Source organism: Chelonoidis abingdonii, chromosome 2 (assembly GCF_003597395.2).
Source record: "Chelonoidis abingdonii isolate Lonesome George chromosome 2, CheloAbing_2.0, whole genome shotgun sequence".
Lineage (NCBI taxonomy): Eukaryota > Metazoa > Chordata > Testudines > Testudinidae > Chelonoidis > Chelonoidis abingdonii.
In genome coordinates this window covers 74561337-74588767 of record NC_133770.1, presented here as the reverse complement: position 1 = coordinate 74588767, position 27431 = coordinate 74561337, and the positions used below count along the sequence as shown (strand labels likewise).

Here is a 27431-nt window from a genome sequence, read left to right as displayed (position 1 = left end):
ATGGAAGGTGATGTCAACTTGAAAATCTTAACCAATGTTTTGGTAACCCTCACAAGGTCCACAGTCCTTAAGGGTGGGCATTTTGCTAAATGTGATTTTTTTTTTTTTAAACAAAGCCAGGTTTGAGGCCTGAGAGGGCCCTCTTTACCCACCGCCCCCAAAAACATTAAAAATGTGACATTTTCAACATAGTTTTTTCTCTAACTAAAAAAATGCCTTTATGGTTTTTCCATATATAAATACGCACACGCAGACGCACACAAATTGACCAATTACAACTCAAAAAGTAAACTGGGGAATAACTTGAGTGTTTGAAAACGGGCTCAGAAAGGAGTACCTATCTCAACCTTAACTACAGTGTGACCAGCCTAAGGCAGGACTTCTGTACATGTTAATTGCAATGTCTTAACACATTTCATTTGCCTCTCCTCCTGTTTACCAGCACACAAGTGGACCTTGGTGATGTTGCTTGAGGACAATTTATTAAGACAGGAGACTCAGGAGAGTCACCATCTGTGTTCACTTCAACCTAAACAGATGAAGGGGTTGGAAAGCCCTTCAGGGGAAGGATGCAATGATTACTTCCACTTACTTTTGGTAAGTGTTTAACAATTAAACCACAAAGCAGTTGGCTAGAAATAATCTTTATTCTCCATACCTCCCATAGTTTTAGATGATGGTTCAGAAACAGGATGAGATACTGTCTATGCCCATGTCCATTTAATACATTGTACCCAGATATTGACTACAATATTAGATCCGTTTTCCTTGTAAAAGGTACCATTTATTTCTGTTAGTGCATGAACAACTGGAAATCAGAATTTGGGACCAAATCAAGGCAAGATCCTCATTTGAAGGGGCACTGTCAACTTGAAATCCAGTTAGTTTCTCCAAATGAGTTAAAAGTAATTTCTCATCTGGCTCCCTGACTCTTTTGGAGGACTTTGTCACACTCCTCCTCCTCCTCCCCTCCCCCATGATGCTGTGTGTGAGATTCCCACGGCCCATGCTTAAGTGCTCTGCTTGAGGCTGGGATTCTGCAATGGGCTCCCCTCAGGCCCCGTCCCTGCATCAGCACAGAACACGGCTGGAGTCACAAAGGTTCTGTGGGGGCACAGGTTTCAGACCACGAGGAGCTCACTACAGGACTGAAGCATTTGGTGGCCAGCCACTCTACACGGCAAGCAGTGCCAATACACAAAATACTGCCAAATGCACAAAGCCAAATAGCAAGAGTTTTCTCTATTTTCTTTCAATAAGGGGGGTTTTAGTGTGTGTGATTATTTTGTTTAGCAGCAGCAGCTACACAATTTTCAGGGAAGTTTGACAGTGCCTCTTTAAATTGTGTTTCCAGCTCTCCAGAACCGATAGCTTAAAATGATAAACACTTCACTGACATTCTGCAAATTTTAAACTGGAAAATCAAAGCTAATCAGTTGCTTTAGTGCGCACTTGTCTCCCTGAGACTAGTTTTACAGAAAACAAACCAAGTACCCTACTCAGTTACAATGCAGTGAAGAGGTTTTAAATTAGTATTAAACGGACAGAAAGCTACTCCTACCCTGTTGTAATAATAAATCATCTGCAACTAACCAACCATTCATCCACCTTGCAGGAAAAATCAGTATCTTATGCCACTGTAAATCAGTGTAGCTCCACTGACCGTACACCAGCTGGCGTTCTGATTCTCTGTGCCTTGGTGTATGTACTGGTCCTCCCCGATGTAGACTTTACACGTATAGAGCTACATAACAGCATGGAAACAGCTTTGTTTGCTAACATAATGCCCATATTTAATCTTTTTAAACCTGTAAAATCAGAGGAACATTTCAATAAATTCATACAGTGCGTTATATTAATCATTCTGCAAAGTCCCATCTACAGTACTTATAAGTGTCCTGCCTGAAGATTATTATCTCAGCATTTAACAAGTGTATAACCAGTGACACAGTAAAAGAATGAGCTCACAAGGCATGGCTAATGTAACTTTTTTTTGAAGTTCAGTTATACAGCCATTTTGAATAGCTTCTTCTTTTTCATCAAACCTTTTTGGCATGAATCTGGGGGTTTTTTTTTTCAGCTGATAAAAGTTCTGTTTGCATTACATGTAGGAAGATTTCATTCAAATGAAATTGCACAAGTCAGAATATCTAGCTATTGCATATATATTGAAACTAACTAAAATTTGAATAAGCGATACTTACACAGTCCTGGTTATACATTCTAAAGGCTTAATAATAAAAGTTTTAAAAGAGAGAGAGAGAGATGGTAAAGAGGCCTCTATAAGACGCCAAAAATCAGGAGTTAGTTTGACCATCACTTTTGAAATAGGGTTTATAAAGAGCCACCTTGACTCCTTGCAGAAAGAAATGATGCACTTGTATTCTAAAATGCACATTTATGAAAGGACACAAGCGAAGCTCTAAAACTAATATTGGTTGGATGCAGTACTGACAGAAATGAGGGGGAAATGCCCTAGAAATGTAATCTGCTGAAAACATTTTAAAAGGGCAGGGGTGTTCTTCAGTGGTTGAAGTAGTTTGAAACAGGAAGAGAGCTTTCACCCCACCAGCTGAGGAGGAGGGGGAGCTATTAGGAAAGGCTGTGCCCCTCCGCTTTCTGGCAAAGCAAGAATAGCGCTGCACTCTTTCCAGCTCCTCTTTAGTCTGGCTCCACTGCCACTCACTTTTGGGCAGAACTCATCACTTTCAACTGAGATTTCTGCATAAGAACTGATGGCCCAATGTCATGCTACAGTGCAGCCCAAGCCTCCTCTCACTCCACTGCCGTTAGTGGCAAAACTGCCATTGACTTGTATGGTGCAGAATCGGATCTCCAGGGCCTGATCCAAATCCCACTGAAGTCACTGAGAAGACTCGTATTGACTTCAACTGGCTTTGAAGCAGTTCCATAGTGTTATGAACCTGCAAGGTTAATGAGAGTTCTGCCATCAGGTTTGCGGGCTTGTGCCCTTACACATCACATTAACCCTTCAGCAACAACCCTCTATCAGTTGACAACAGTTTGCGTTACACAATTTTAAGACCTTAGAGGGTCAAACTTGAACACAAGTCAACTAAACATGAAGGTAAAAAGAGCATTTTCTGCTTCCACATTATATGACGGTAACATGACTATAAGATTACTGCTTTGGCTTTTTAAATCACAAGTCTGTGGTGTCATTTCCTGGTATAACAGAAGAGAAACAACTCCATGAGGAACCCCCTTTCTAGGGTGAAAAGCAGCAGAATACAAAACAGACCCTCAAGTTTGGAAATTTTTGTGTCTGGAATAAATAGAGCCCCAACGCCCCAAAACTCTGTTTTGTTAAGCGAGTCATGATAACCAACAATTGAGTGCACCTGTTTTGTGTACACAAAAAATGGTCTTTAAAAAGTATACAGCTCCAATATTTACATACATATTAAGGTTGGGGGGGAAATAACATGAAAAGACAAAGGTGTCTCTCACAGTTATGTAGTCAAATCTTATTTAGCAGTCAAGTAGCAAATTGGTGTAGTGTAAGAAAGAAATGGTCACAGATCATATAAAGGCAAAAAAAGGCAAAAAAAAAAAAAAAAAAAAAAACCAAACAAACCTGCAATCTGGATATTAGATGGCTACACTTTTCCTGAAATTTGTCCTTGATTCTTGAGGAGGAACTGATGGATTCTGTTGCTCATCCAGCAGTCAACTGTGCTGAAGGCTTGAATAGTGTCCCACAGATTTTTAACCACTATCTGCACGAGGTAAGAACCTTAGCTGTAACAGTCAATCAATCTAACCAGTACCCTGACCAATTCTCTTTCAGTTAATAGTTCTCCTTATAAAGTTGGACCTGACTGCGATTCTGGTGCCACAGTATTTCTTATATTAACAAATATAGCGTATCAATGAAAATTTGCTGTTTTCTAAAAATTATAAATGGTCAGATAATTAGTTCAGCAAGAGACAAAGTGCATCTATTTTGATTCTTTCCATAGATCACCTGCTTTTGCAAGTTTAATGCCTTCACAGTTTAAAATATTGTGAAGAAATTATGTCTATATTTTTATGTAGAACAATTTATATACATACACAAATATATATATACACACACAATTCTGTACTTTATATAGTCATTAACACCAACTATGTATCTATTTACATTATATACAGATGGCATGTGTATGTGCACTAAATGATGACGTGGATTGGAAATATTCTATGAAATTTCATGGAGTAAGAACAGTGAAACCGTGAGTGAATTAGTAAGAGCCTTCCAGACAAGCAGGACTACATGAGTTAGAAATGGGAAAGCCCAACTGTCATTTCTTTCATTTCCCACACAGCCACTGTGCTTTTGCTTTTCACCAGCAGAAGCTGACAGGTCTTTCTGTTGAGTGAAAAACAGAACAGTCAACATACTGATGATTCTGGGTATCTTGACGAACTCTGAATGCCACATTGCTGACCACTGAAAGTACTCACTCTGAAGTGTTATTGCAGGGTTACGGAATATCTACCAATCACTCAGAGTCAATGAGGTTTTCTTCTCCAACAAGTGGTACAAACATATAAATAAGTATTTTAGCACAAAATATACAGCTTAACATGAGTCAAGTTCATGTATAAATAAGAGCTAAAGGCCTATGGGTGAACTTTGAAGGCCAAGAGTTCCTCAGAGTGCATGTTGTTTAAGGAACGCAAGTCGGGTAATTTCAAAAGAAGTTTTGGAAAAAGAGAGGCTTCGTTTGGATGGTTTTTCATAATTAAGGTCCTTAGTGCACGAATTAGTGTCTCCTGCAGCGCCTCCACAGAGTTAACATTTTCTATTCCAGATCGATCTAAAGAGAAAGGGAGAGGGGGAAAAAAAGGGTTGGAGAAAAGGCAGGCAGATGTAGCTTGCAGATCAAAAGTCAGTTGTCCAAATCATCGAATATAGGAAAAAATATAAGGTAAGACTTTCAAACCCGGGTGCCTCAAGCGAGTCTCCCCACATCCCTATTTACACCCTGATTCAGCAAAGCTCAGACAGCCTGATTCAGCAAAGCAAAGCACTTATGTACTTTACTGAAGAGAGATGGATTTAAGCATATGCTTGAGGTAAAGTATGTGCTGAAGTGCTTTGCTGAATCAGGGCCTTAGCTGCATAATGAAAATAGACTAAAATTTGGAGGTGCTGTGCACCCAGCAGCTTCCACTGACTTCAACAGGAACCACGAGTGCTCAGCACTGCAGAAAATCAGGTCTAAGAAAGAATTTAAGGGCCTAGCTCTAAGGTCCTGTTTTTGAAAATCATCGTCTTGGAGAAGCTATTTGAGCCAAGTATTTGTTGCCCTCGGCAGCCACCAATGAATGGAAGCAGAGCAAGTTCAACACTTTACAGGCCTGGGCCCTTTCTCAGGTTATAGTTAGTTAGCAAGCACTGATAACAGAACACGTCACAGGAGACTGCCGCACCAGAACATGTTTCCTATCTACATGTCTCAACATCCTTCCCTTTTTCAAGAAAAATTATTCCATGCAGATTCTGCCTGTCTCAAATACAGAACGTGGGTGCACAGTTTGTGAGAGCATATAAGGAGCCTTCTCCCCCACACGCACATGGCACAGGTATGGGACCAGGCAGAAATGCAGCCCTAGTACACTTGAGAGCACAAGGACTGCTCCCTCCCTACCCTCCTGGGGCATATAGAATCCCAAAGGTGGATGAGAAGGGAGGCATGGCCACTGCTCCAGCTTCTCTTATGTATTGGCTAGCAAAATGGAGGACAGGGAGAGAATAAGCAGCATTCCCAAACAGCTGTAGAAGCTGGCCTGCAGTCTCCACCTGCTGGTGCTGTTTTAGTTTTTTAAACACAATGTATCCCAGCAGCAACATTGGAGAGAATGAGAATACTCACTAGTGGGACTATTCAAGTGAGTAACTGCTCACCCATGTGAGTAAGTAGTTTATCATGTGGCGCTTAGAAAATGAATTGCTAGGTCTGATGGTGAACTCAAAAATCAATAACCTGGGAATTGTTTAAGGGCCCAGTCCTGCATGCCTTGCACCCTGGAAACTCCCAGTGATACTAAGAAATCTATTGAGAGTTTGGGACATGGCAGGAATAAAACCTGTGGCCCAAATCTCAGCTCTGACATTTTAGTATTTTATAGCAGCAGAAAACACAATTTAATGGTCTTTAAAGTATTTAGTCAAGTCCCAGACAGATTAAAAGTGACAACTTTAGGAAAACTGGGTCAGTGCCAGCAAAGAACTGAGTGTCCTCAATTCCCACTGATTTCAATAGTTGAGGTTGTTCATCTTTTTAAAGATTTGATGGGCTCTTCAACTGCACAAGGTATGGTTCACTAAACCCTATTGCTAATACAGGTTCCAATCCAATTGCAGGATTGAGACCTTACCCAAAAAAGTGAAACTACTAAACTATGTACCAGGCTTTGAAGATATCTCTGAGGTAAAAAGGCACCTTTTTCTCCAATTACCCGCACTGGTCTAAGTCAGGAGTAGCTTCCCAGAAGTCAAGTTACACCTGTGTAAAACTGGCATGAGTGAGGGGAAAATCAGACCCATGGTTCCCACTCTTGACCTATTACTTGTCTGGCTGCGGACACTTTTCAGAAAGGATATTCTACTACAGCAGTGAGACGGCAGCAGAAAAAGCTAGATATTTTTCTTTTTTTTTAAACAGAAGTTTGGGTTCCAGAGTAATAGCAGGAAAGTCCTAAACATTTGCAAATCAGAACTGTTTTTCCCCCTTGCCAGAGCTGTAAAAGTTTAAACTACAGGCTGCCAGGAATTTAGAGAAGGCTCATTAAATCCTTCAAGCCAACTTAATTGGGGCTTAATATATATATATATTTTACAGGGGCCTTCACGCTAATGACAACTGTATTCGAAGTTTGGCAAAGGTATAGATTAACTTTCTTTCCTTACCAGCAGAGACCAAGACAACTGCGGTAAACAAACTCATTTCCTCATCATTAAGTTGCAGGCCACTTAGTTTCTCGCTAAATTCAAACATGGAGTTGAGTAGATCGCCAGCTCCCATTGAATGCAGATCATTCACACTGTACTTCTTTCCACTAAGAAAGGTGACAGTACGTTCCTTCGCATCAAATAAAGATGCAAACCGTACCATTAAAACCTGGCAAAAGAGAGATAAGAAAATATAGACAGATTTGTATAGATTTAAGAGAAAATAAACTAATTTTACAACACTCAAATAGTCCGTTCCTATCACTTAGCATCTTGATTAGAAATAGGCAGTACCCCACTTAGCTCTAAAGAATGATGCAAGGTACTTCCCTGAAATCTGGAAGAATAAGGAAAATTAGCTGTTGTTTGACAGGGGCAGGGGAGGGGGTGGAGGGATAGCAGAGCTAAAAGCTAAGCCTCAGACCTCCTGAGCCATAAAGAAAACACAATTCACAAATGCATCAGTGTGAGGACTTGTTTATAGCTACTGAGCAAACAAAAATATTCATGGTATTAGAAGAAATGTTTTCTTTGCCCTGTATATGTGAGCAGCAAGTAATGGTATCTAGATCCTCCTCTGGAGTAAACTGGAATAGCTCCATTGATTTCAATGGTGCTATGGTGACTTATACCAGCTGAGGAGCTAGCCCATGGTGTGTTGTCTGTAAAAGTATCATGCCGCTACTGGGTTTTCACTGGCAATGTTAGTGAGCCCTGGTGGAAAAGAAGAGAATGTGTGTCCTTGGAAAGACTAACACAACAGAGCTTGAAATTACACCTTGTCTATAGCTACCAATTGGGGATATATTTTTGGTATCGGCACCTCTTTTTGAGCATTTACAACTGTCAAACTTCACCTCCTTGTTCTCAGCTGCACTGTGAAGCTTTTCCATGTAGAATGGTTAGCAAGGTTCCATTTGCTCAATGTTTAACAACTCCCAATATGTTCCATTGTTTAAATATAATGTGCAGAACTGCCACCTTCTGACTTGGATAAACTAAAACCAACTTCATTTTAAAACATCCAACTTACTTTGTGTTATGGCCTTGATTCCTGCCCCCACCCCTCTCAAAAACGAAACTGACTGCTTGTGTGCAGAGACTGCCTGTCAGCCTGACAAGTACTGTCTTACTGTTTACTTGCACTCCCCCTCATCTGGCTGTATCTACATGTTGTCTCTTGTCCTATGTTAGTGTGTAAGTTCTTTGGGCAGGGACTGTTGGTAGCACCAGGGCACCTGTACAATGCAAGGTTAGGTCCTTAGGAAATGGATCCTTGGAGGCCAGCAAGCTGTGGGGGAAGCTGCCTGGTGCGAAATACTGTACTGGAGGGGTGGCAGGGGAGGGTCTTAGGACCAGATCCACAAAGAAATTCAAGTGCCTAACTCCTATTGATCTGGGCCTTAGGCAACTGACTGACAGGTTAGAGCTAGGCATGTCCTTCTGCTCAGAATTCTTAGCTGGCCCCTCTCCTGGAGTAAAGCACCTAAGCCAGGTCAGCCCATGCCTCAGTAGCCCAAACCCAGACCTTTCTCGTAGAAAACAAGAGACACCCTCACAAAGCCAATCGCCCAGTGGTTAGAGCACTTATCTGCGCTACGAGAGGCCTGATTTCAAGCTTCTGCTTGGCCTGACTTGGAGCAGGGGCATGAACCAACATCACCCACATCCCAGGTGCCTGCCCTAACCACCAGGCTCCTGGCTTTTCTAGGGACTTGCTCAATCTCTCCTCTTGCAGTTGTTTCACTTATCAGCTATTTATTGGAGCAGGAATCTGAACCTGGGTTGCCCACATCCCAGGGCAGTGACCATCTCACACAAACTTAACCCCGTGCCGGTTGTCTCTTATGACTAGCAGTGGATCTTAAGTGTGCTCTGAGAATGCCTCTTGGAGCGGGCCTCACTGGGGATATCGGTTGGGGGGAACCCACGGAGGTTTCTGTTTAAGCAAGGGTTCGGTGCAGCTTGTTAGCTGTGGGACAGCATCAGGACCTAGGTGGCTCTGCACACACCTACAGGTGGAAATTCTATGTGGGTAGGCAACAGCTGAGCACTGATTTTGACAAGTTGTAACTGGCAGCTAAATAGTGGACTCAGGTGCCTAAAGAGGGAGTTAGGCACCTAAATACCCTTAGGGATCTGGCCCAGGAGCACTATAATGTTTGGGTTCACTTTCAACACCCAAGAAATATATGTTGTGGTGAATTTTAGCACCATGCAGAAGCCTATGCACCAATGAAGCCTTCAAAATACAGTTTAAATGGGCCATGAACAGTGGACAAGTCTGGGGCTGGCTTTCTGCAATGGGGAATTTCACTGTAAGGTGCTGAACACCCCATGCCGCCACCATTTTCTCTGGAAACTGAAAATGCTCAGAACTTCACCGGATTGAGCCCCAGAAGCGTGGAGTCGCTAGCCTAAAATAATGACTCTTCTAGGTGAACAGGGTGTTAATTCTGGACTTCAAACCGTATGGCCCACTCCTTAGCTCCTGTAAACCAGCACAGTTCAACTGAAGCGCTTGAGGCTATGCCTGTTTACACCAAGGGAGGATCTAGAGCTCAAATCAGAGTGTAAAATAAAATCTAGACTCCACAAAGGAATTTTAGACAGGACGTCAAACTGCTGTTTTTAAAAGGGGCCTCAACCCTTTGTGCTTGTGCATGACTGTTTCTTAGAAGGCATCTTGTCTGTGCTCATGTACAAGTACTCAAGCACAAAACTACACACAAGTGATTGTACACATACAAAGAGAGGCTGTACTTAGAGAATTTGGCTCCCTGATGTTTCAATCTATATTAACAGCTCCAGTGACTCCTGGGATTGGTTCATCTCTTTTACCTGTTGTAATTTTGGTTTTGCTTTTAAATTTTGGCCAGATGCCCAGAGGCCTTTTGACATTGGCACCACCCCACTGACATCTAGCTATTCATTACATTGTTATGTATAAACGAGGGAATAAAGGTAAGCATGTGGCCAGCCAGGGCTACTTATTATTTTCCAAGGATATGTTTGAACGTTGAGAGTGCCTTTGCATAGGGAAACATTTTATTGATGATGCTGATCACTGGTGTGAAGACAGAAGAATGGGGCTCACAAGTTCAGGTGCTGAAGTGCCAGAGGGAAGGTTTAAACTTGCTAATGTGGTTGTTCTATTTTAAGTTATCCCCCCAGCTTGATGATGGTCTCTGCTCTGTGGAACCTGAGCGGAGCCTAAAACGTGTAGAATTTTTCACACAGGAATCAGTCTTTTTATATAATTCGAGCAAGAATATTAATAGTTACTTCAGGAAAAGATGTGCTGGGGAAAGGTAATAGTGAGGGCTAAGTACAAGTATGGTAATGAAAACATAAGACAGGGCACTGGAAGGGGGAGAAGTCAGAAGTAAAGAGAAACTAACACAGAGGATACCAGGACCTGGGTCTGAGTTTCTCAGTGTAACATGTGCCTCTCACTCCAACAATTGACCATTCTAGAACTGTGCAGTTTAATGTATTATCAGTGAAGAAAGCAAGAGACCCAACAACTTTCAGGAGAAAATGATTTCTTCAATGCAAGTAAACACACAGTCCAATATCTCTGTTTAAAAATAAGTGTTACAGAAACCAGACCTGTCTGAACGAGACCTTGAGTTCTGTGGGGTCAGGTCTCCTCCAATCACGCAAGCTTAACTCCACTAATAATAGTGTGCATCACACACAGAGAAGGACAGGCCCCTAACTAAAGGTCATCAAGTGAGGGACACTGACTAGTTGTAACACCACATCAGAAGTCCTTGCATTATTAACCGGCTGATACCAATTTACATACAGTACATAATGACCATCTGCAAGCACGACTTATCATAAAGAGCTGGTGGTGCTAAGGCCCACTACTAATGACCCAGCTATCAGCCACATTGTAGACACTAGGTAGTGTCTACAGTGTAGCTACTGTATTGCTGAGTAAAGTTCCAGCTAGTGACACCAGGGGATACCGGAATCTCCAGTGACTGCAGTACCCTGGTTACCACCAGAGGAACTCTTATGCAGATGGAATCACTCTAGCCCCATCAGGTCTTTCTGCAGGAGACTTCAGGCAGCAGAGGAAACAGGTGCAGAACAGAGAACAATAGCCTCCGTGGGATGAATAATTCAGATTAGACCCACGGAAGCAAGGCTGATGCCTGCAGCCTCTCCCTACTGCTCCCTAGTTCTAGGCTAAGCAACAGGTAGCTATTTAAAAGAAACAAATGATGAGTTCTGGGGTGAGGGAGGAGGTGGAGCAAGGTTCTCAGCTGTCTAAGTCTGGGGAAAGGGTTTCTGGTTGAAAGGTTTTGCTGAGCTGACACAAAACTATGAACACTGCTAGGGCTTAAGTGAAGTTAACAGGCTCCAGATGTGAACAAGATCCTCAGCTGGTGTAACCTGCTATAGCTTTATTGACATTAATGGTTATATACCATTATACCCATTGAGGATCTGGCTCCATCTCTCTAATGGAGCAATTGCATGCCCTGGGGGAAGTTTGATTCCAGATCGAGACACATGCATCTCTATTAATAAGGCATAAGATTGCTGCACAGTCAGCCTAACATCTAAAGTATGAAGGATGTTGGCAAGGCATTTACTGTGATTCTCACCTCAAAGGTTCCAGCCTTTAGAAGATTGACCTGGTCGTGCAGGGAAAGATCTCGGAACCCTGGAATGCGTTTTGCAAACTCCACCACTTCTTTCACTGCAGGGGTGAAACTCATCGAAAATTCTTCCCAGACTTCATGGCCAGTCTTACTTGGATCCACAAAGGGAGTCTTGCTCATTGGACAAACCTAGAATTTACACACACAGAAAAAAATCCCTCTTCAAATTATATTCCACATTTTAACCAATCTTTGAAAAAAGCATACTCGTTGTTCAGGACACCACCATGCTAATCATATGGAACAGATAAAATAGGAATATTTATTAGTTAAGTACTAGGGACATTTTATGCAGCTTCATTAAATATCGGTTTAAAATTTTGCTAACTTTGGCTGCTCCAACAACGTAATTAGGGAAAGCTGCTACCATGCAGTGACTCGAAATTGAACACTCCATTTCTGATCTCACTCTCTCTGGCTTCTAGTTATCCCTGAACCTGCCCTCACTTACTCCACTGTAAACCAGGATCAAAGAATCTAAACTGCCCTTTTACTCCTGGAATGGGCGGGGAAGAGAATGCTGATAGGAAAGCATGTTCAGACACTGGCTGTCATCCTGTTGGCATCTCAGGGACAGCTGTGACAAACTCCAGAAAAAGACAAACACCAGTGTCGAGCAAGCTCTGCTCAGCGTTTAGGAGAGTAACCATGATACACCAGTCTTGTCTGAAATCTAGGCAGACTAGCAAGACAGAGAATTATTAGTAACGTGTAGGGCCTACAGCCACAACTGGAGGTCTGAGCCCCACTGGGCTAGGCACTGGCCACACACAGTAAAGAAATCCCTGCCCCAAAGAGCTTACAAATAAGGGGATTCTCAGGGAGCTGAGAAAAGCTTCAAGGATCACCAGAAACTAGGAGGTAGAGGCATTTAGCCAATTTGTACTTCAAGGTTTGCAATTAAGGAGCATCACAGAACAAAAACTGGACTATTTCCTATGTTCCCCCTCCCCAGTCTGTTCTATCTGGCAAAGAAAGACAGTCTACTTTAAGGAAAAGAGGCAGCTACTGCAAGGCTTATTTAAAAATGGGGCAAAGGGAGGGAAATATGCAGCATTGTTGCTTGACTTAAGTCAGTTAGGGTGATCAAAGAGGCTGCAACAAGGAAATGCTTTCTGGTATGTTGCCGCTACTGGACAGTCCTGGATGAGTGGGGATAAAGAAAGGAAGGGACCCGTCCTTGTAAATCCTATCAGTGGCTCAGCGTTTAAATTGTCGTAGGGCTAGAAGGACAGGTTTGTTGTGGACAGTCCAGAAGCCTCCATATCCAAATGTCTGAAGTACTTTCCATAAAAACACCTGATCTCAAATAAAATAAATAAATAAATAACCCTAGCCCTAATAAAAATAAAATAAACTAATGACCTGTCTGACAAGATGAGCAAGTACTAAAAGACCCTGGTAAAAACAGATTTAAATCAACTAGATTGACTCTAGGGACGAAATCCTGACCCCACTGAAGTCCTCACTGACTTCCAGAGGGCCAAAGTTGCACCTAAGAACTTGTGCTTGGATACTTTTTAAAATACACTTCAAGTTAGTGTATCCCCAAGAGGAAAAGGGTGGAAAGGGACCTACTGATTCATAGGGCTCACTTTTCCAAGAAACCTTCTATAACCTGATTTTCAGCTATATATTTTATGTGCTTTAGTTGAAAACAGACTATCTGGCAGCTAAAAGCATTGTTAGAAGAACCATCTCAATTGCTTGATTTCAAATCCCATACACAGTATAAGCCGTTGATCTCTACCAGTTCTTTGCCCTAAACTCTGTTGGGTGCTATCTGGACCAAATTCATCTGTGTGCAACTTCACTGATTCTGGGGCTACACTTGGCCCAATCTGTATTTATAGATCATTAAAAACACATGGCAAAAAAGTCTCCCTGAACCAGCAACAACAGACATTACTGTACCAGGTGCATTCTCCTTCCAGAGTTGCATGAGTAAACATTCATGTTCTCATTGGCCGAAAACCCATCTTCTGGGATCCTTCTGCACATTCTTTGAATATAACCATTGGTAAAGTTCATACAGTGGCCATTTGGATAATGCATTACATTTGTCCCTTTGTATTGTCCAGCAAGATGTTGCTCGCTCTCGGTATAATGGGTGTCATTAAACCCACTGCTACAATGGTCACTATTCAAACTATATTGCTCAGGGTTCTTTGGAATTCTTTCCCCGCTCTGTGGCTGCCTGGCCTCAGCTGGATTGTCGGATTGCTCCTGGTTGTACATGAAGGTGTCCTTGTGGGCTCTGGTCACCATACCAATCACTTCGTCCTTCGCAATGTCAGAGGGAGAAGGAGGAGATGGACTTTTGATGTTTTCCACCTCTTGTTGGGGTTTGGGTGTAAGCGCTTCTTGAGACAATGGGGGCGCTTGTTCCTGATGCTCTGTTAATGTTTCATTTGGCAAGTGACCATTGAACTGGCTGTTCATCATGGTCTTCATGGCACTTTGCATTTCAATCAGCATCCTCTGTTTTTCACGTTTAGGAATGCGGCCAAATCGAACAGCTAAGGAAGAGAAAAAAAAAGATTTTAGTTACACAGGTGCACACCAAATTCAGTCATGAAAACCACTACACACGAAACTGATAATCTTGCCTTTTTATGCTCAGGCACTAATCTTAATCTCATCTGCATGGCTATATATCAGCAGTAACTCCACCAATATTAATCCAGTGTAAAGCTGGTGTCAGATTAGAATCGGGTCCACGATCATGTTATGCACCACTGTTTATATGTAAAACGAGGGCAGCGAAAAATAACACAAAAGTATCTGTATGTCCCTTTTCTTGGTTACTCCAAACTAGACCTGGTCTATACACACAGTTGCACCCAAATGTGTGCTTCAAAACTGATGTCCTTAAATCAGTGCAACTTTGTCTGTGGACACTCGGAAACTGATTTAAACCTGGTTTATATCATGTTAGCTTACGTTTGTAGGGCTAGTTTTAAACCAACGTAAGTGTGTTTGCCCAGGAGTTTGGCATTTCATTAAACTGGTTTACTTAAATCGATCAGGTACCAGCCTGAGTGTAGACAGCCCCTTAGGGGTTGTTGTCAATGATACTCAGAATGACAGCACAATTCTATTTTTTAAATAAAGTTCTAGGTTAAATTTGCCCAATGAGCGTTAAATTTGTTCCTGTTCAGTACGAATCTTAGGGAAATAAAAAGTGAAAAAAGGTGGAGGTGGGGGGAGAAGTTCTCAGCTCAATTAAATTTGTGCTTTGGGAGCCAAACAATCTACATTTTTCAGCACCTCACTGAAAACCACTGCACGAGGTAGACTTTTGGTGAGGCGTACGGAGATTTAGCGGTACAGTTTCAGTTACCATTAAAGTTGTGCAGCTCTGTGCTTTCTCCTTGCACTGAAAACTTACTCCTGAAACTCTACTCTCTGTAATAGCCTTACGTGAAGTGACAATAAAAAGATAGTGTGCTATGGGCCTGACCCAGCTCCTATTAAAGTCCTTCCACTGACTTCAGTGAGAGCTAGACTGGGCGCCATTTCCTCTTGTTTAAAAATAAAACCTAGGAAATGTATGCAATACCCTGGACAGGAGGTTCGGATTCTTATCTCAGTTACACCAGTGTAACTCCACAATAACCCCACTGCCACCAAGAATGTTATTTTGGATTTACACCAGTGTAACTGAGATCAAAACCTAGCCTAATGCTCACAGAAGAGCTTAAAATACCGTTTAACTCAGTAAAATAAACTAAGACTGTTACATCAAGTCCGTCCATCTAGCAGCTGTCATGCGTCCTATTGTATTAATCCCAACTCCAGATGCTCAGAGAAGGGATGGCTTTCTTGGCTATTTTATATATGGTGGTTAGTACAGCCACACAGTGAGAAGACTTAGCTAATCCACATGTAAGGGACAACATTAGCATCCGAGTACAACGGGCTTCAATTGTCTGTTTCTGCCTCCTTACAATCTTTGACACATTCTCTTTGAGATGGGAGGCATGTGCAGCACAATTCACTTTTACAATGTCATTATTCAATTCGGGAACGTACCATCTCTTGACATTCCAACAGACAAACATTTTTTGAAGCGGCATTGCTGGCATCTGTTCCTATTCATTCTCATTATAGAGCAGTTGTTATTCTTCAAGCACTTCTTATACTGGATGTTTTGCTGAATGCTTCTTCTGAAAAAACCCTGCCGATAAAAAACACAACCTATTACCTTACAGGTCAAATCTTCTATCAAGATCCAGCCATTTGCAAGTAAGCTTCACTTTGTCATATACACTTTCAGAGCCATAAGTAGTAGGTGCCACTCATAGCACCTTACAACTTCTCATGACCGGTTTTCCCTCAGACAGTTTTGCTAGCACAGTGAAGCATAATATGTAAGGAAGAACACGGCAGGATTAATACAATAAACTGGTTTTTCTAACTATAAATTCTAAAATTTTCCCCAGCAGTCAAAACTTAAGATCCAAGGACTTTCAGTATTATTATCCTCATTATACTGATGGGGGAAACCAGCAAAGCTGAGAGGTTAAGTGACTTACCCAAGATCACACAGAATATCTGTGGCAGGGATAGAAATAGAATCCAGCTCTCCTGACTCCCAGCCCCATATTTTAGCCACAAGACCACTCTTGCACCATGTCTAACCTCCTCCATTCAAGAAAATGGCTTTCACATAGTTGCCAAAAGCTCCTTCACAAAATGGGCCATTCATGGTGTTCTAGTGTCTGAGAACAGACCTTTGATCCATCAGTGGACATGTAGGCCACCAGTTTAGTTGTTCCCATGGGAAGGCATGGCATATTCCCAAGCAGCTTGTCTTTTTAAAGTAACCTGCGTATATTTTTAAACTTCTCAGATTAATGTTTTATTAGATTAATATGAATTTAACTTTTCAACCTCAGCACCGGCTTACCCCATGATTCCAATTATTAACTACCCAGTGACTTGAAAACTAGTCGGCATCCACAACAGAAAGGAGACTATTATACTTTACCTTACAACCCTCACAAGCATGAACACCGTAGTGAAATCCTGAAGCGACATCCCCACAGACTTTACACAGGAGGACCATGCCATTAAATTCTACAAATATAACAGAAGAAAGTGGGCATGAAAATCCAATGGTAACATTCTGCCTCACAGGCCTTGTCTACACTGGTGGCGGTATGTAGGGTACATGTAGCTACACACCCCAGTGAAAGAGAGTGCGGACCTGCTGAAGCCTTTCCTGCAGTGAGAAAAGGCTCTGGCAGTGGGACACTACGTTGCAGCGTAGATAGGGAGGCACTGCTTGGGCACGTAGAGAGCCACATAGGGTATATACCCTAGGGTTCAGCCAGGTCTCTACTCTACTTGTCTAAGCAGTGCCTCATAGTCTCCACTGCTAATCATACCTCTGCTAGCTGGGCATGCAGTGTATGTATTCTACATACCACTGCAAATGCAGACCTACCCATAGAATACACTTCTGCCCCTTAAAATGTGCTTTGCAAATGAGATACTGCAAATCAGTTCAACTCAGCAGGGATTAATTTAGGAAGAATAGCTGGATAGAATGGGGAGAACACACATACACTGGGATAACAGTGAATTTTTAATAAAAGTAGCATTGCACTCAATGGTAGAAAAAAAAAGTCTGCTTACATTTATGAATTTTTAAAAGGATCATTTAGGAAACTAGGTCACCAAAGTTTGGACTCAATCTGTCTTCCCATCAGGACAAGGAAGCCCATATAAATGTTGCAGTTTCCCCAACTGAGAATAAAGATCTTTTCTTAAAAACAGAAATATTAAAAGACACTGTTAACTTCAAAATCACATGTTGCAAACAAATAAGTCATTTTACCCTTTTTACTAATAAAAACTTTGGTCACATCTTGCAATTGACTCCATGCAGGCAGTCCTCCACAGCCACACAGAGCCTCCCCATTGGGATGCATTTGCAGAAACAGGACCTTACATTCTTAGAGGTGAAAGGACTTTCTAAGTTCAATTTGCTTGCCACTTTTTATGCTCTTTATATTTTGCATGTTTTGTTCCAGCTTGAATAGTAAAGAATGGGACTTTCCATAGAGTTCAGCATTGCCAACTCTCCCAGTGACTTCAGGGGAGCAGAGCTGGACTAATGCTGAGCACTAGAGCCGGTTGGCAAAATTTCAGTGGAACCATTTGCCATCTGAGACTGCAGTTTCATTAAAGTTCAGATTTAGTCCCTAAACAGAACATGAACAAATGTCAATCTTGAAATCCTTTGTGACAGGGAATTTCTGTCCTCTGCATAGGTCTGCTAAGTGCTTTTAAAAAATTCCACCCTAAAAATCAGTTAAATCAGTCTCAATTTTGTTTACAGCCAATTACACTTCCAGGTTCTTATGTGCTGATTCTGCAAAAACTTAAGGGCACCAGCAGCTTTCTGTACATGAGCAGTCCCATTGAGTGCTTCCATGTTTGCCAAACAATGCACAAAGCAGAAGAGGAGGGGAACGGTCTTACTAAGATCTTGGATTTATTTATTTTGCTTGAGGGTTGGGTGGGAGAGAAATATTTTTTTAAATAATTTGAAGCCTTTTTAAAGTACAATGATCAGACTTTAGCGGTGGCTTCATAATGCCATAAAAACACAAAACATGAGCATAGGTGCTGGAACCAGGAGTGCTGGGGGTGCTGCTGCACCCCCTAGCTTGAAGTGGTTTCCATCCTATACAGGGTTTACAGATTGGTTCAATGTCTCTCAGAACCCCTACTATAAAAACTGTTCCAGCACCCCTGAATAGGAGGGTTGTCCAGAAAGTTTGACTGGCAAAAATAATTTTGTCTTGGGTAGAAGAAAATAAAAATTAAATTCAAATTAAAAACTTATTGAAATACTCTCTGATCCATATATCGCTGCAGTCACTATTCAGTGTTAACATTCTTGTAAACAAAAAATAACAGGGGATCACTTTTAGCTTGTAAATTGCTTTTAAAAATTCCTTTACTGCTAAACTTTTGATTATCAAAGAATATATAATGCAGAAATACAGTAACTAAAGCAAGTCGAAGCCCATAGGCACCAACTTCTCCTCACGCCGGTGGGTGCTCGCACCCCGCACCGACTCCTCCCCTGCCCCGCCCTCATTCAAACCCCTTCCCCAACTCCGCCCCCTCCCTGCCCGTATTGGATCCATTCCCCAAATCCTCACCCCAGCCTCACCTCTTCCCTGCTTTCTCTCCTGAGTATGCCACGTTCCCGCTTCTCCCCCCGCCCTCCCACAGCTTTTTATGCTGCAAAACAGCTGTTTCGCAGCAGCAAGTGCTCGGAGGAGGAGCGGGGACGGCGTGCTCAGGGGAAGAGACGGAGGCAGAGGTGAGTTGGGGTGGGGCTCTTGGCTGCTGGTGGGTGTAGAGCACCCACCAGTTTTTCCCCATGGGTGCTCCAACCCTGGAGCACCCATGGAGTCGTGCTTATGTCGAAGCCTACAATATAGCTGCAACGACCAGCACCCCTGTAGTTCTGACCATACCAACTTTTAATTTTATTTTATTTGTGGTTAAAAAAAAAATAAAATGTCTTGTAGCTGGAACTTAGTGCACACGTTCTGAACACAGTTTTACTGGTGTCTGTCTGGAGTAGTTCCTGGTGAAGGAACTTGTGTGCATGAATAATGGCTAGCACAATGAGGTCCTAGGCTCTGACTGGGATTCCTAAGTGCTACCACAACATAAACTTACAAAATGATTCCATTGATCTCTATAATCATTAAAGAGAAACACTGATGGAAATAAGAATTTGTTCCAAGGTTTGAGCCTATGGATTAAACTGTCTTTTAAAATGACATTTGGCCAGGTTTCAGTGAAAGGAGCACAATGAGAGACTTGTAGCATACTTTGTTTTAGCACTTACATAATTTCAAAACTGCTGGGGCTTTTTATATATAAAAAAAAAAATTAGTGAGAGTTCTTGAGTTAAACTTACTTGTGGGCCAAAGGACAATATGGCCTGTTGGCACCACTTTGCACTGTGAGGAAGCAGTTCCAGGTCTGGGAGTGGCATCAGTGCATTTCATATCCTGGATCAGTAAAACTCAGGCACATAGCAGAGGTGATGAGCTTGAGCTCAAGGAGTAGGGTTGAAAAAAGATTGGAAAGATGGCTGATTCAGGCTGAAGTTGTGGCTTCTGTTTAGCAAGAGGCTGTTTGCTCAACATCTTGGCCAGAGGATGAGCACCATAGCTACCGCTGTCTAGAAGGAAGGAAGTTAGAGATTAAGCGTGGAGGGAAAATTGTGGTCTCCAGAATGAAGGCTGGGAATGTCTTCAGGCCAGGTAAGACCAGCGCTCAGTTTGAGACAGTGGAGCATGACAGTGCATGTTTACCTGCCTTATAATACCTCAAAACATACATACTTGTAAGTCCACCATGGCCCTTGGTCAATCCAGCAGCACTTGACCGGCTTGTTTTAACGGCATCATCTAGCTGATCATTCTTTGGCGTGCCGTCAGAACCCTCGCTGCTCCTACTGTTACAGCTGCTCTCGGAGGTGGAACTGTTTGGTGAAGATGGTACAGGCGAAGAGGATGACTGGAAACTACTCTCTGAGCTCTCACTGTGACAAGAGGCTGGGCTAGACGCTGAGCTTGAAGAGCTGATGTAAGCAATCACGCTCCCTGGGAGAAGGAAAGCAACGACTGTAATGACGAAATACCAAATTATGTACACAGCTCACAAGTGATCCACTTCCTGAGCTGGCACCACCTAGGGGTACCAGATGTCCTGATTTTATAGGGACAGCCCCGACATTTGGGGCTTTTTCTTACATGGCTGCCTATTACCCCCTACCCTGTCCTGATTTTTCACACTTGCTGTCTGGTCACCCTAGCACCACCTGACGCAGCATGCCATGTGTCTTTACATGTGCCTCTTTCAAACCCCTCCCCCAAACTCATTTCTTTCCATTAGCTTTCAAGGACTGACCTCCCCTTCCATCCCACCTTCCCTTGCCCTCACACTTGACCTCCTAAAATGGAAAATGAGATTAGATAAAAGAGGGAGCAGAGGACGGGATCAACAGCAAGCGTAAAAAGCTTGCATCTGAAGTGGTGGATTATGGGGAGTCATTGGAGGGACTCAAAGCTGGGAGGATATAACCTAATCAAAACCTGATCTCAGAAGCAGTGTTCTGAAGGGAATTCAGGGTAGGAGGTGCAAATTGGATGGGGAGAAAAGACTAGATCTTAGAGGTGTTATGGAGACAGAAGCAGAGATCATTTAGATAAGGGTAAGAGAAAGGGCAAAGTGAAAGAGGACACGCAGGCTACAGGCCTGAGACAGGGATGAGGTTGGTGGTGTCCACAGTAATGGAGAAAGGGGATGGGCATGAAGATAAGAACTTCAGTCCTGGCCTGTTTTTATATTAAGTACCACTTGGTGCATTACAACTCTTTGTAGTGCATTTAAATATAGTTTCAGTTGCCACGCTCTTTGCAAGGCACTGCACTTCCACTTGAAGAACAGGGAGCCTGTTTAGTCCTAAACTCTTGAGATACTTTTGGAGAAAACAGCTTCTTTCTCTCTTTTAGGCATAGAAACTGATTTATTTTTTCATACGGTCCCTTCCCCAGGTTATATGCCAAAGGAATGTTCCATGTTCTGGTCTCCCATGTTTAAGAAGGATGAATTCAAACTGGAACAGGTTCAGAGACGGGCTACTAGGATGATCCGAGGAACGGAAAACCTGCCTTATGAAAGGAGACTCAAAGAGCTTGGCTTGTTTAGCCTAGCAAAAAAGGCTGCGGGGGATATGCTTGCTTCTATATAAATATATCAGGGGGATTAACATTAAGGAGGGAGAGGAATTATTAAGCTTAGTACTAATGCAGACACAAGGACAATGGGGTATAAACTGGACATTAGGAAGTTTAGACTTGAAATTAGACGAAGGTTTCTAACCATTAGAGGAGTGAAGTTCTGGACAGCCTTCCAAAGGGAATATGGGGGCAAAAGACATATCTGGCTTTAAGACTAAGCTTGATAAGTTTATGGAAGGATGATATGATAGATAGTTATTTTGGCAATTGATCTTGGATTATCAGCAGATAAGTCTGCTCAATGGTCGTGATGGGATGTTGGATGGGATGGGATCTGAGTTACTGCAGAGAATTCTTTCTGAGTGCTGGCTGGTGAGTCTTACCCACATGCTCAGGGTTTAGCTGATCGCCATATTTGGGGTCAGGAAGGAATTTTCCTCCGGGACAGACTGGCAGAGGCCCTGGAGGTTTTTCGCCTTCCTCTGCAGCGTGGGGCATGGGTCACTTGCTGGTGGATTTTCTGCAGCTTGAGGACTTCAAACCACAATTTGAGGACTTCAATAACTCGGATATAGGTTAGGGGTTGTTATAGAAGTGGATGGGTAGGGTTCTGTGGCCTACATTGTGCAGGAGGTCAGACTAGATGATCATATTGGTCCCTTCTGACCTATAAGTCTATGAATGATCTCGCAAGGGACACAACAATTCTTTACTCTTCTTTTGAGAACCAAGTCAATTGTCATCTCCAAGACCTAATGTTTTAAAAGCCATTACAAAGTATTTGCTATTTCACACTAAAACTGGTAAATGTAAAAGCTCATTGGCAAAACTCAAGCTATTGAAAAACTGTGTTTAATTCCCTTTCCGCTCCCTTTGTACTGCTGTGGAAGACCCCTTTACATATGACTCACTACATACCAGAATAAGATAAGGCATATGCCTTAAGTCAGTAAAAGCTACAAATGACAAGGAGTGCTTGCTCAACAGCTTAAGTCAGTACAGTGGGTCCTGGGTCGTAGTGCCTTATGTTAATTATAGTACATTTGAGGATAAACGCTACCACTCTGTCCTACTACTCTGTTATACCTTTGTGATACATAAATAATTCCTACAACTCTGCGTGATCCTCTGCAACATACAAATTGAAATACTTGGCACAAGAATCAAAGACAGATAGTAAACTCGGAATTTTATTGCTTTTGTAAATTTAATTAAACCTGTTAGCATTGCTGTAGCAGCTTTACTGGACCTATTTTGCTTTTTAATAGTGGTGTAAAAACATTAAAATAAATTCGAACTTAAATCTCTCATTCACCATGTAAAAGATTTTTACCTTCTGCTTAGTCCTTCAGCAAAACTTTGTTCAGGTGGAATTCTATATCAAGTGCTTACTTAAGTATGCACCTTACAGGGATTTGTTTTCAAGTCCTGAAATGTAATGCTGGTATATTCCTTAACATCATGTCTGTAGGGTTATTATTATAAACCATACATACTGCAAATATCAGTTCATCCAGAGCTAAGTTTTCAGTGTAGTGTGTGAGAGAGAGAGGTGGCACTTGACATAAGCCATGTTATCATAATGGAAGCTGTGCACCAGATTCCACCAAAGAAGCGCTAAAATATTACATAAGCCCCATATTAACCAGTTGGGGGACACACAGGCCTGGTCCTATGCTTAAACTTAGTTTGACATAGCTACGGTGGCCAGGAGTGTGAAAAATCCACACACCTGCACGCTGCAGCTATGGCAGCCTAACCCCCCAGGGCAGATGCAGCTAAGTCAATGGAAAAATGCTTCCATCAACCTAGCTACTGTCACTTGGGGAGGTGGAGTTTCTACAGTGATGAAAAAAATGGCATCTTAGCTATGCCACTGTAGACACGGCCCAAATGTCCTGCAATTCACAGGACAGACCCATGTTTTCTCTGGGTATCCTGGTTACTGTTGTACCTGACATTAAGTCACATTACTGAGTTAACAAAGGAAGGGAAGCATGCTTCCTTCCATGTGAGCCCAAGCAGAAAAAGTGAAATGCCAATCATAGGAGACCTCCCGCCTTAATCACAGTGGGGAACACTAAGCAATTGCACCCAGTACTATATAGAAACGATCATGTCCCCTCCAGTGAAGGAGACTCATCCTCACGCCCTATAGCAGTGGTGGAGCCCGTCAGGGTAATCCTGTGGCGGGCTGCGAGACCATTTGTTTACATTAACCATCCAGAGGCACAGCCACCTGCAGCTCCCAGTGGCTGCAGTTCGCTGTTCCCAGCCAATGGGAGCTGCGGGAAGCCGTGGGCCACAGGGACATGCTGCAGCCGCTTTCCACAGCTCCCAGATTGGGCTCGGCAGCTGAGAAAGGCAAGGGAATTCCTCGTTTGTGAATGCTGCTGGAGCTTAGGCCAGAATTAGGTGCTGAGCTGCTCAGCAGTGCCAGGCCTTAGGCAGATTTGCGGGTGCCCACCCACAGAAACCTAGGTGGCTTGGGGACTTTATCAGTGGAGACTTGAATGCTTGGGGACTTTAGCGGCTACAGGATCAGGTGGCAGCTGAGCCCTAGTTCTGTGAAAGCCAGTTGTGCCTAAATGTTGGACTTGGGCAGTTAGGTGCCTGAGTCCCCACTGAAAAATCTAAGACCCACTGGGTATACTAACTATTTCTGTATGCTAGGGATTTCTTGGTTACCTGTCATATTATTAATATATTAAAATTGAGACTATCCTGGAAGATTCTGTGGCTCCTCAGAAATCCTTTGCTCAGATTTTAATATTCTTTTCTATTTGACTATAAGTACTAGGTTATAGCTGCATTTCAGAAAAAACCCACGTAGGCAGTGCAGAAAAACACATTTCCCAGAAGCAGCAGGTCCTGATATTGTATGGACAAGTCAGCGCTGCAGACACAAACTTCTTGACTCTTAAAATTTAATTTGCTAACATAGAAGACAAAGGAATTTTATTTTATTCTAAACTGAATTGTTGTGATGTGAAACTAGTTCTGGATGCTCATTTTAGTTATAGCCACAAAGGATTCTGAAAGAAATTTAGAATTTCAAATGATATACTACCACCAGCTCACGGTGAACATGTATTTTGAGCAGGAAGTTATATAACTTCTTAATGATGACTCGTGTTATTTATATTTCAGCAAATTATTAAATCTTTGCAAAAATCAGAGTTCATCCTACCCAGATGCTATTTCAGTACCAGTCTCTATTGTTGTTGCAAAAGTTTAGATTATCTGCCTTTCATCTTTGACATAAAAGTTTAACCATGAAAATAATTGAAATGATATAGGGTACAAAGAGAAGACTTCAGGCAAAAAAAGGAAAGTTAACAGTTCTTTTTGCTATGAAGAATTTTATACTGTACAAAGTATGACATTTAGGTTCAATTAAAAGGGAATCATCCCATTCTAGGGCAAAGAAATAGTCTTGAAAACAGCAAAACTGGCACATTAAATTATCAGCTCTTGCTGAAATAATTTCTAGATGCAGAGTCACACGAAGGGTTATTTAGCTGCTGGCACAGTAAATGCGTCCTTCCAAAGTCAATTTAATTCTGTTTCATAAAGCACTGCCCAATGTTTTTCACTAGAGCCACAGGAGCTGTTACATAATCAGCTGCTATTATATATAGAATAATAAAACCCAGCCTTTTCACTCAATTTATTTTAAGGGAGGACGCAAGAGCCATTAAGTCCTTACATGGCAATTACTTTTCTGCTATTTTTGTAAAGCCAGAACTCCCCCACCTTCCTATTAAGCCCAGACAAACATTCTAATTCCCATATGCTCAGGCAGGACCCAGGATCTTTTTGTGTAACACGCTGTAATCTGGACGTGTCCAGCCATCTGACTTGCTGGGCTCATTACGTGAGCACAACCATCAGCAAAGGCGAGTCTGTGCCCCTCTTTCACTTGTTATAGTCTTGCTGTTGCAAGAGCCTGTCCACGTGAGAAGAATTTTAAACGTGTCTTCATTCCAATCACATGGGCAGGCACACGAATACAACATGCTATGCTGCAAGGAGCCAGTAAGACTGCCACCTGTGGTTCAACCCTATGCCAGGGGAGGGTGACGAGATGTCCCTATTTTATATGGATAGTCCTCATATTTGGGGCTTACGTAAGCATCTATTCCCCCCGATTTTTCACACTTACTATCTGGTCACCCTACTTCAGGGATCCTAAGTACCCTAGCACTTTTACTCGCCAGATCTCTGGGCAAGCACTAGGCACTGGGAGGGGTTGGAGGGGGGAACAAGAGCAACACCTCTCCCCTGCCCCAGTCTCTCCTCCCGGCCCCCTCCCCAGCCGCAATCACCTAGTGAATGGAAGGGGGCAGCGGCCCCCTACCCCCAGCCCCACTCTGCGGGCATTCTAACCACGCCCCACCGGGACGGAGTCGCCCTCCGTGTTCCAAGGTTCTAGCCACGCCCCCTTCCGAAGGGGGAACGAACACCCTCCCAGCACCCCGGCTGCAATGCAACGCCTAGAAGCGGCGCCTCCCGCTCCAAAAGGCGAGCGGTAAGAACACTAGAACACCTGTGGGGGCGGGGTCAGAACGGTGCAGACCCCTCCCCCCGGCGCTCCGGTAGGCGTGGTCATAAGCGCCGCAGCGATCGGGCCTCATCTGCCCCACGTGTCCCCTCCGCGCCCCGTCCCGTCACCCCCGATGAATGTAGGTCACCAAAACGGCGGCCTCCTGCGGGCCTCACGTGTCGGCACCGGCAGCCACCCAGCTGGCCCGCCCCAGCCCTATCATGCAATCACTACGTCACAGCCCCGCACGGCCAATAAGCGAGCACGCAGCGCGGAACGTAAACAGAAGGCACACATGGCTCGGCAAGCGGGTCCATGTGAGGAAGGGCAGGCACCGGCCACGGGCTCCGCAAGGAAGGGGTGGGGGGGAGCGCGTATCAGTCCGTGGGAGGCAGCCACTGCAACCCAGGTTCCCCAGCGTCCACCACACAAACGGGACAAGAGCAGCGGGAGGAGTGGTGGCTTTAAACCCTCACAGGCTAGGAAGAGCCCCCCCCCCCCCAACCGGGGATCAAATCCCACAGCATGGGGGGTAGCTGCCCAGCCCACACGCGAGACGCTCTACTGACTAGATACGCTGCCCTGACAGCCGCCCTCCAGTGCCCTCATTCCCCGGTCAGGCATTCACCCACCCATCCGACACTAACATGGGGCTCGCTGATCACCCACCCCCAAATGCACCCCAGATCCCCCCGTGACCAACACAGCGCGCTCCCCTTTGACCCCAAAGCACCCACCCCGGGGCTTCCCCCTTCCCCACACCAGCACCCCGTACTAGCAGCTGAGCTTAGCAAGTCTCTTACCTGCATTGACCTCCATACTTTTCTCCTCCGACGAGACGACACCAGGGACCGTGAAACTCCCGACTGGGGGACGCGGTACTCTGCGGCCAAGCAGGACTAGCACCCCGACTCTCCTGCTCCTCGCCGCTGCCCTTCTACATGTGCCCCCAGGCTCCCCGCCAGCCGGCACAGTACAGCGGCTGTCTCTGCAGTGGGGCCGCTTCTTCCCCAGCCCTGGCTGGGCGTGTGTGCAAAGCAGCAGCAGTAGAAGAGCCTGGCTGGGAAGGTTTCCTGCTGGGCTGGCTCCTGGTACGGCTGCTGCTGCTGCTTCGCTCCTCGGGTTCCTCCCCTTTACAACAAAAGCGATTGAGACACAGGGGAGTCACAGAGTGCGGCACTGACCATGTGACTCACCACCACCTCCTCCCTCTCTCCCTGGCTTCCCTCCCTGCGCGGGCCCCTTCCCTCCTCGCGCTCGGGCCAGGGCCGTCCCCTCTGCTCCCCCTGGGCAGGCAGCTCCTCCCCCGGCCGCTGCCTCCCTCCTCCTTCCCTGTCGCTACCGCTTTACCTAGTGACACATTTCCCCCCAGTCCGGAGTGGGGAGCTGGGGGGCGCGCAGGCCGCCCACACGTGCGTGGGTCGTGCGCACCTGCCTCTGGGGGTGCACAGGAGCCA

The 27431-nt window shown here is 43.9% G+C and overlaps 1 protein-coding gene across 2 annotated transcripts; it reads right to left on the bottom strand.

The window, feature by feature from the left end:
* Positions 1 to 628: 628 nt before the first annotated feature.
* Positions 629 to 27192, bottom strand: NR1D2 (nuclear receptor subfamily 1 group D member 2). 2 transcript variants are annotated; one of them, XM_032781168.2, is made up of 8 exons: positions 26778 to 27192; positions 20028 to 20288; positions 16637 to 16725; positions 15679 to 15823; positions 13558 to 14162; positions 11587 to 11772; positions 6923 to 7133; positions 629 to 4826 (listed from the first exon to the last, which is right to left on the bottom strand). In XM_032781168.2, the coding sequence occupies exons 1-8, from the start codon at positions 26791 to 26793 to the stop codon at positions 4630 to 4632; spliced, it is 1710 nt and encodes a 569-aa protein (XP_032637059.1). In that variant the 5' UTR covers positions 26794 to 27192; the 3' UTR covers positions 629 to 4629. The 2 variants fall into 2 exon arrangements, with proteins under 2 accessions (XP_032637059.1, XP_032637061.1); XM_032781170.2 differs by lacking the exons at positions 20028 to 20288; positions 26778 to 27192 and adding an exon at positions 17287 to 17376.
* Positions 27193 to 27431: the final 239 nt, after the last annotated feature.

What these genes read in the sequence shown, in the direction of transcription:
- NR1D2 (XM_032781168.2), bottom strand. An exon ending in TGTTGGAATGTCAAGAGATG is followed by an intron (nt 14,163 to 15,678) that starts GTACGTTCCCGA and finishes TCTCTTCCTTAG; the next exon opens with CTGTTCGATTTGGCCGCATT. An exon ending in AGTTGTCTTGGTCTCTGCTG is followed by an intron (nt 4,827 to 6,922) that starts GTAAGGAAAGAA and finishes CTTTCTCTTTAG; the next exon opens with ATCGATCTGGAATAGAAAAT.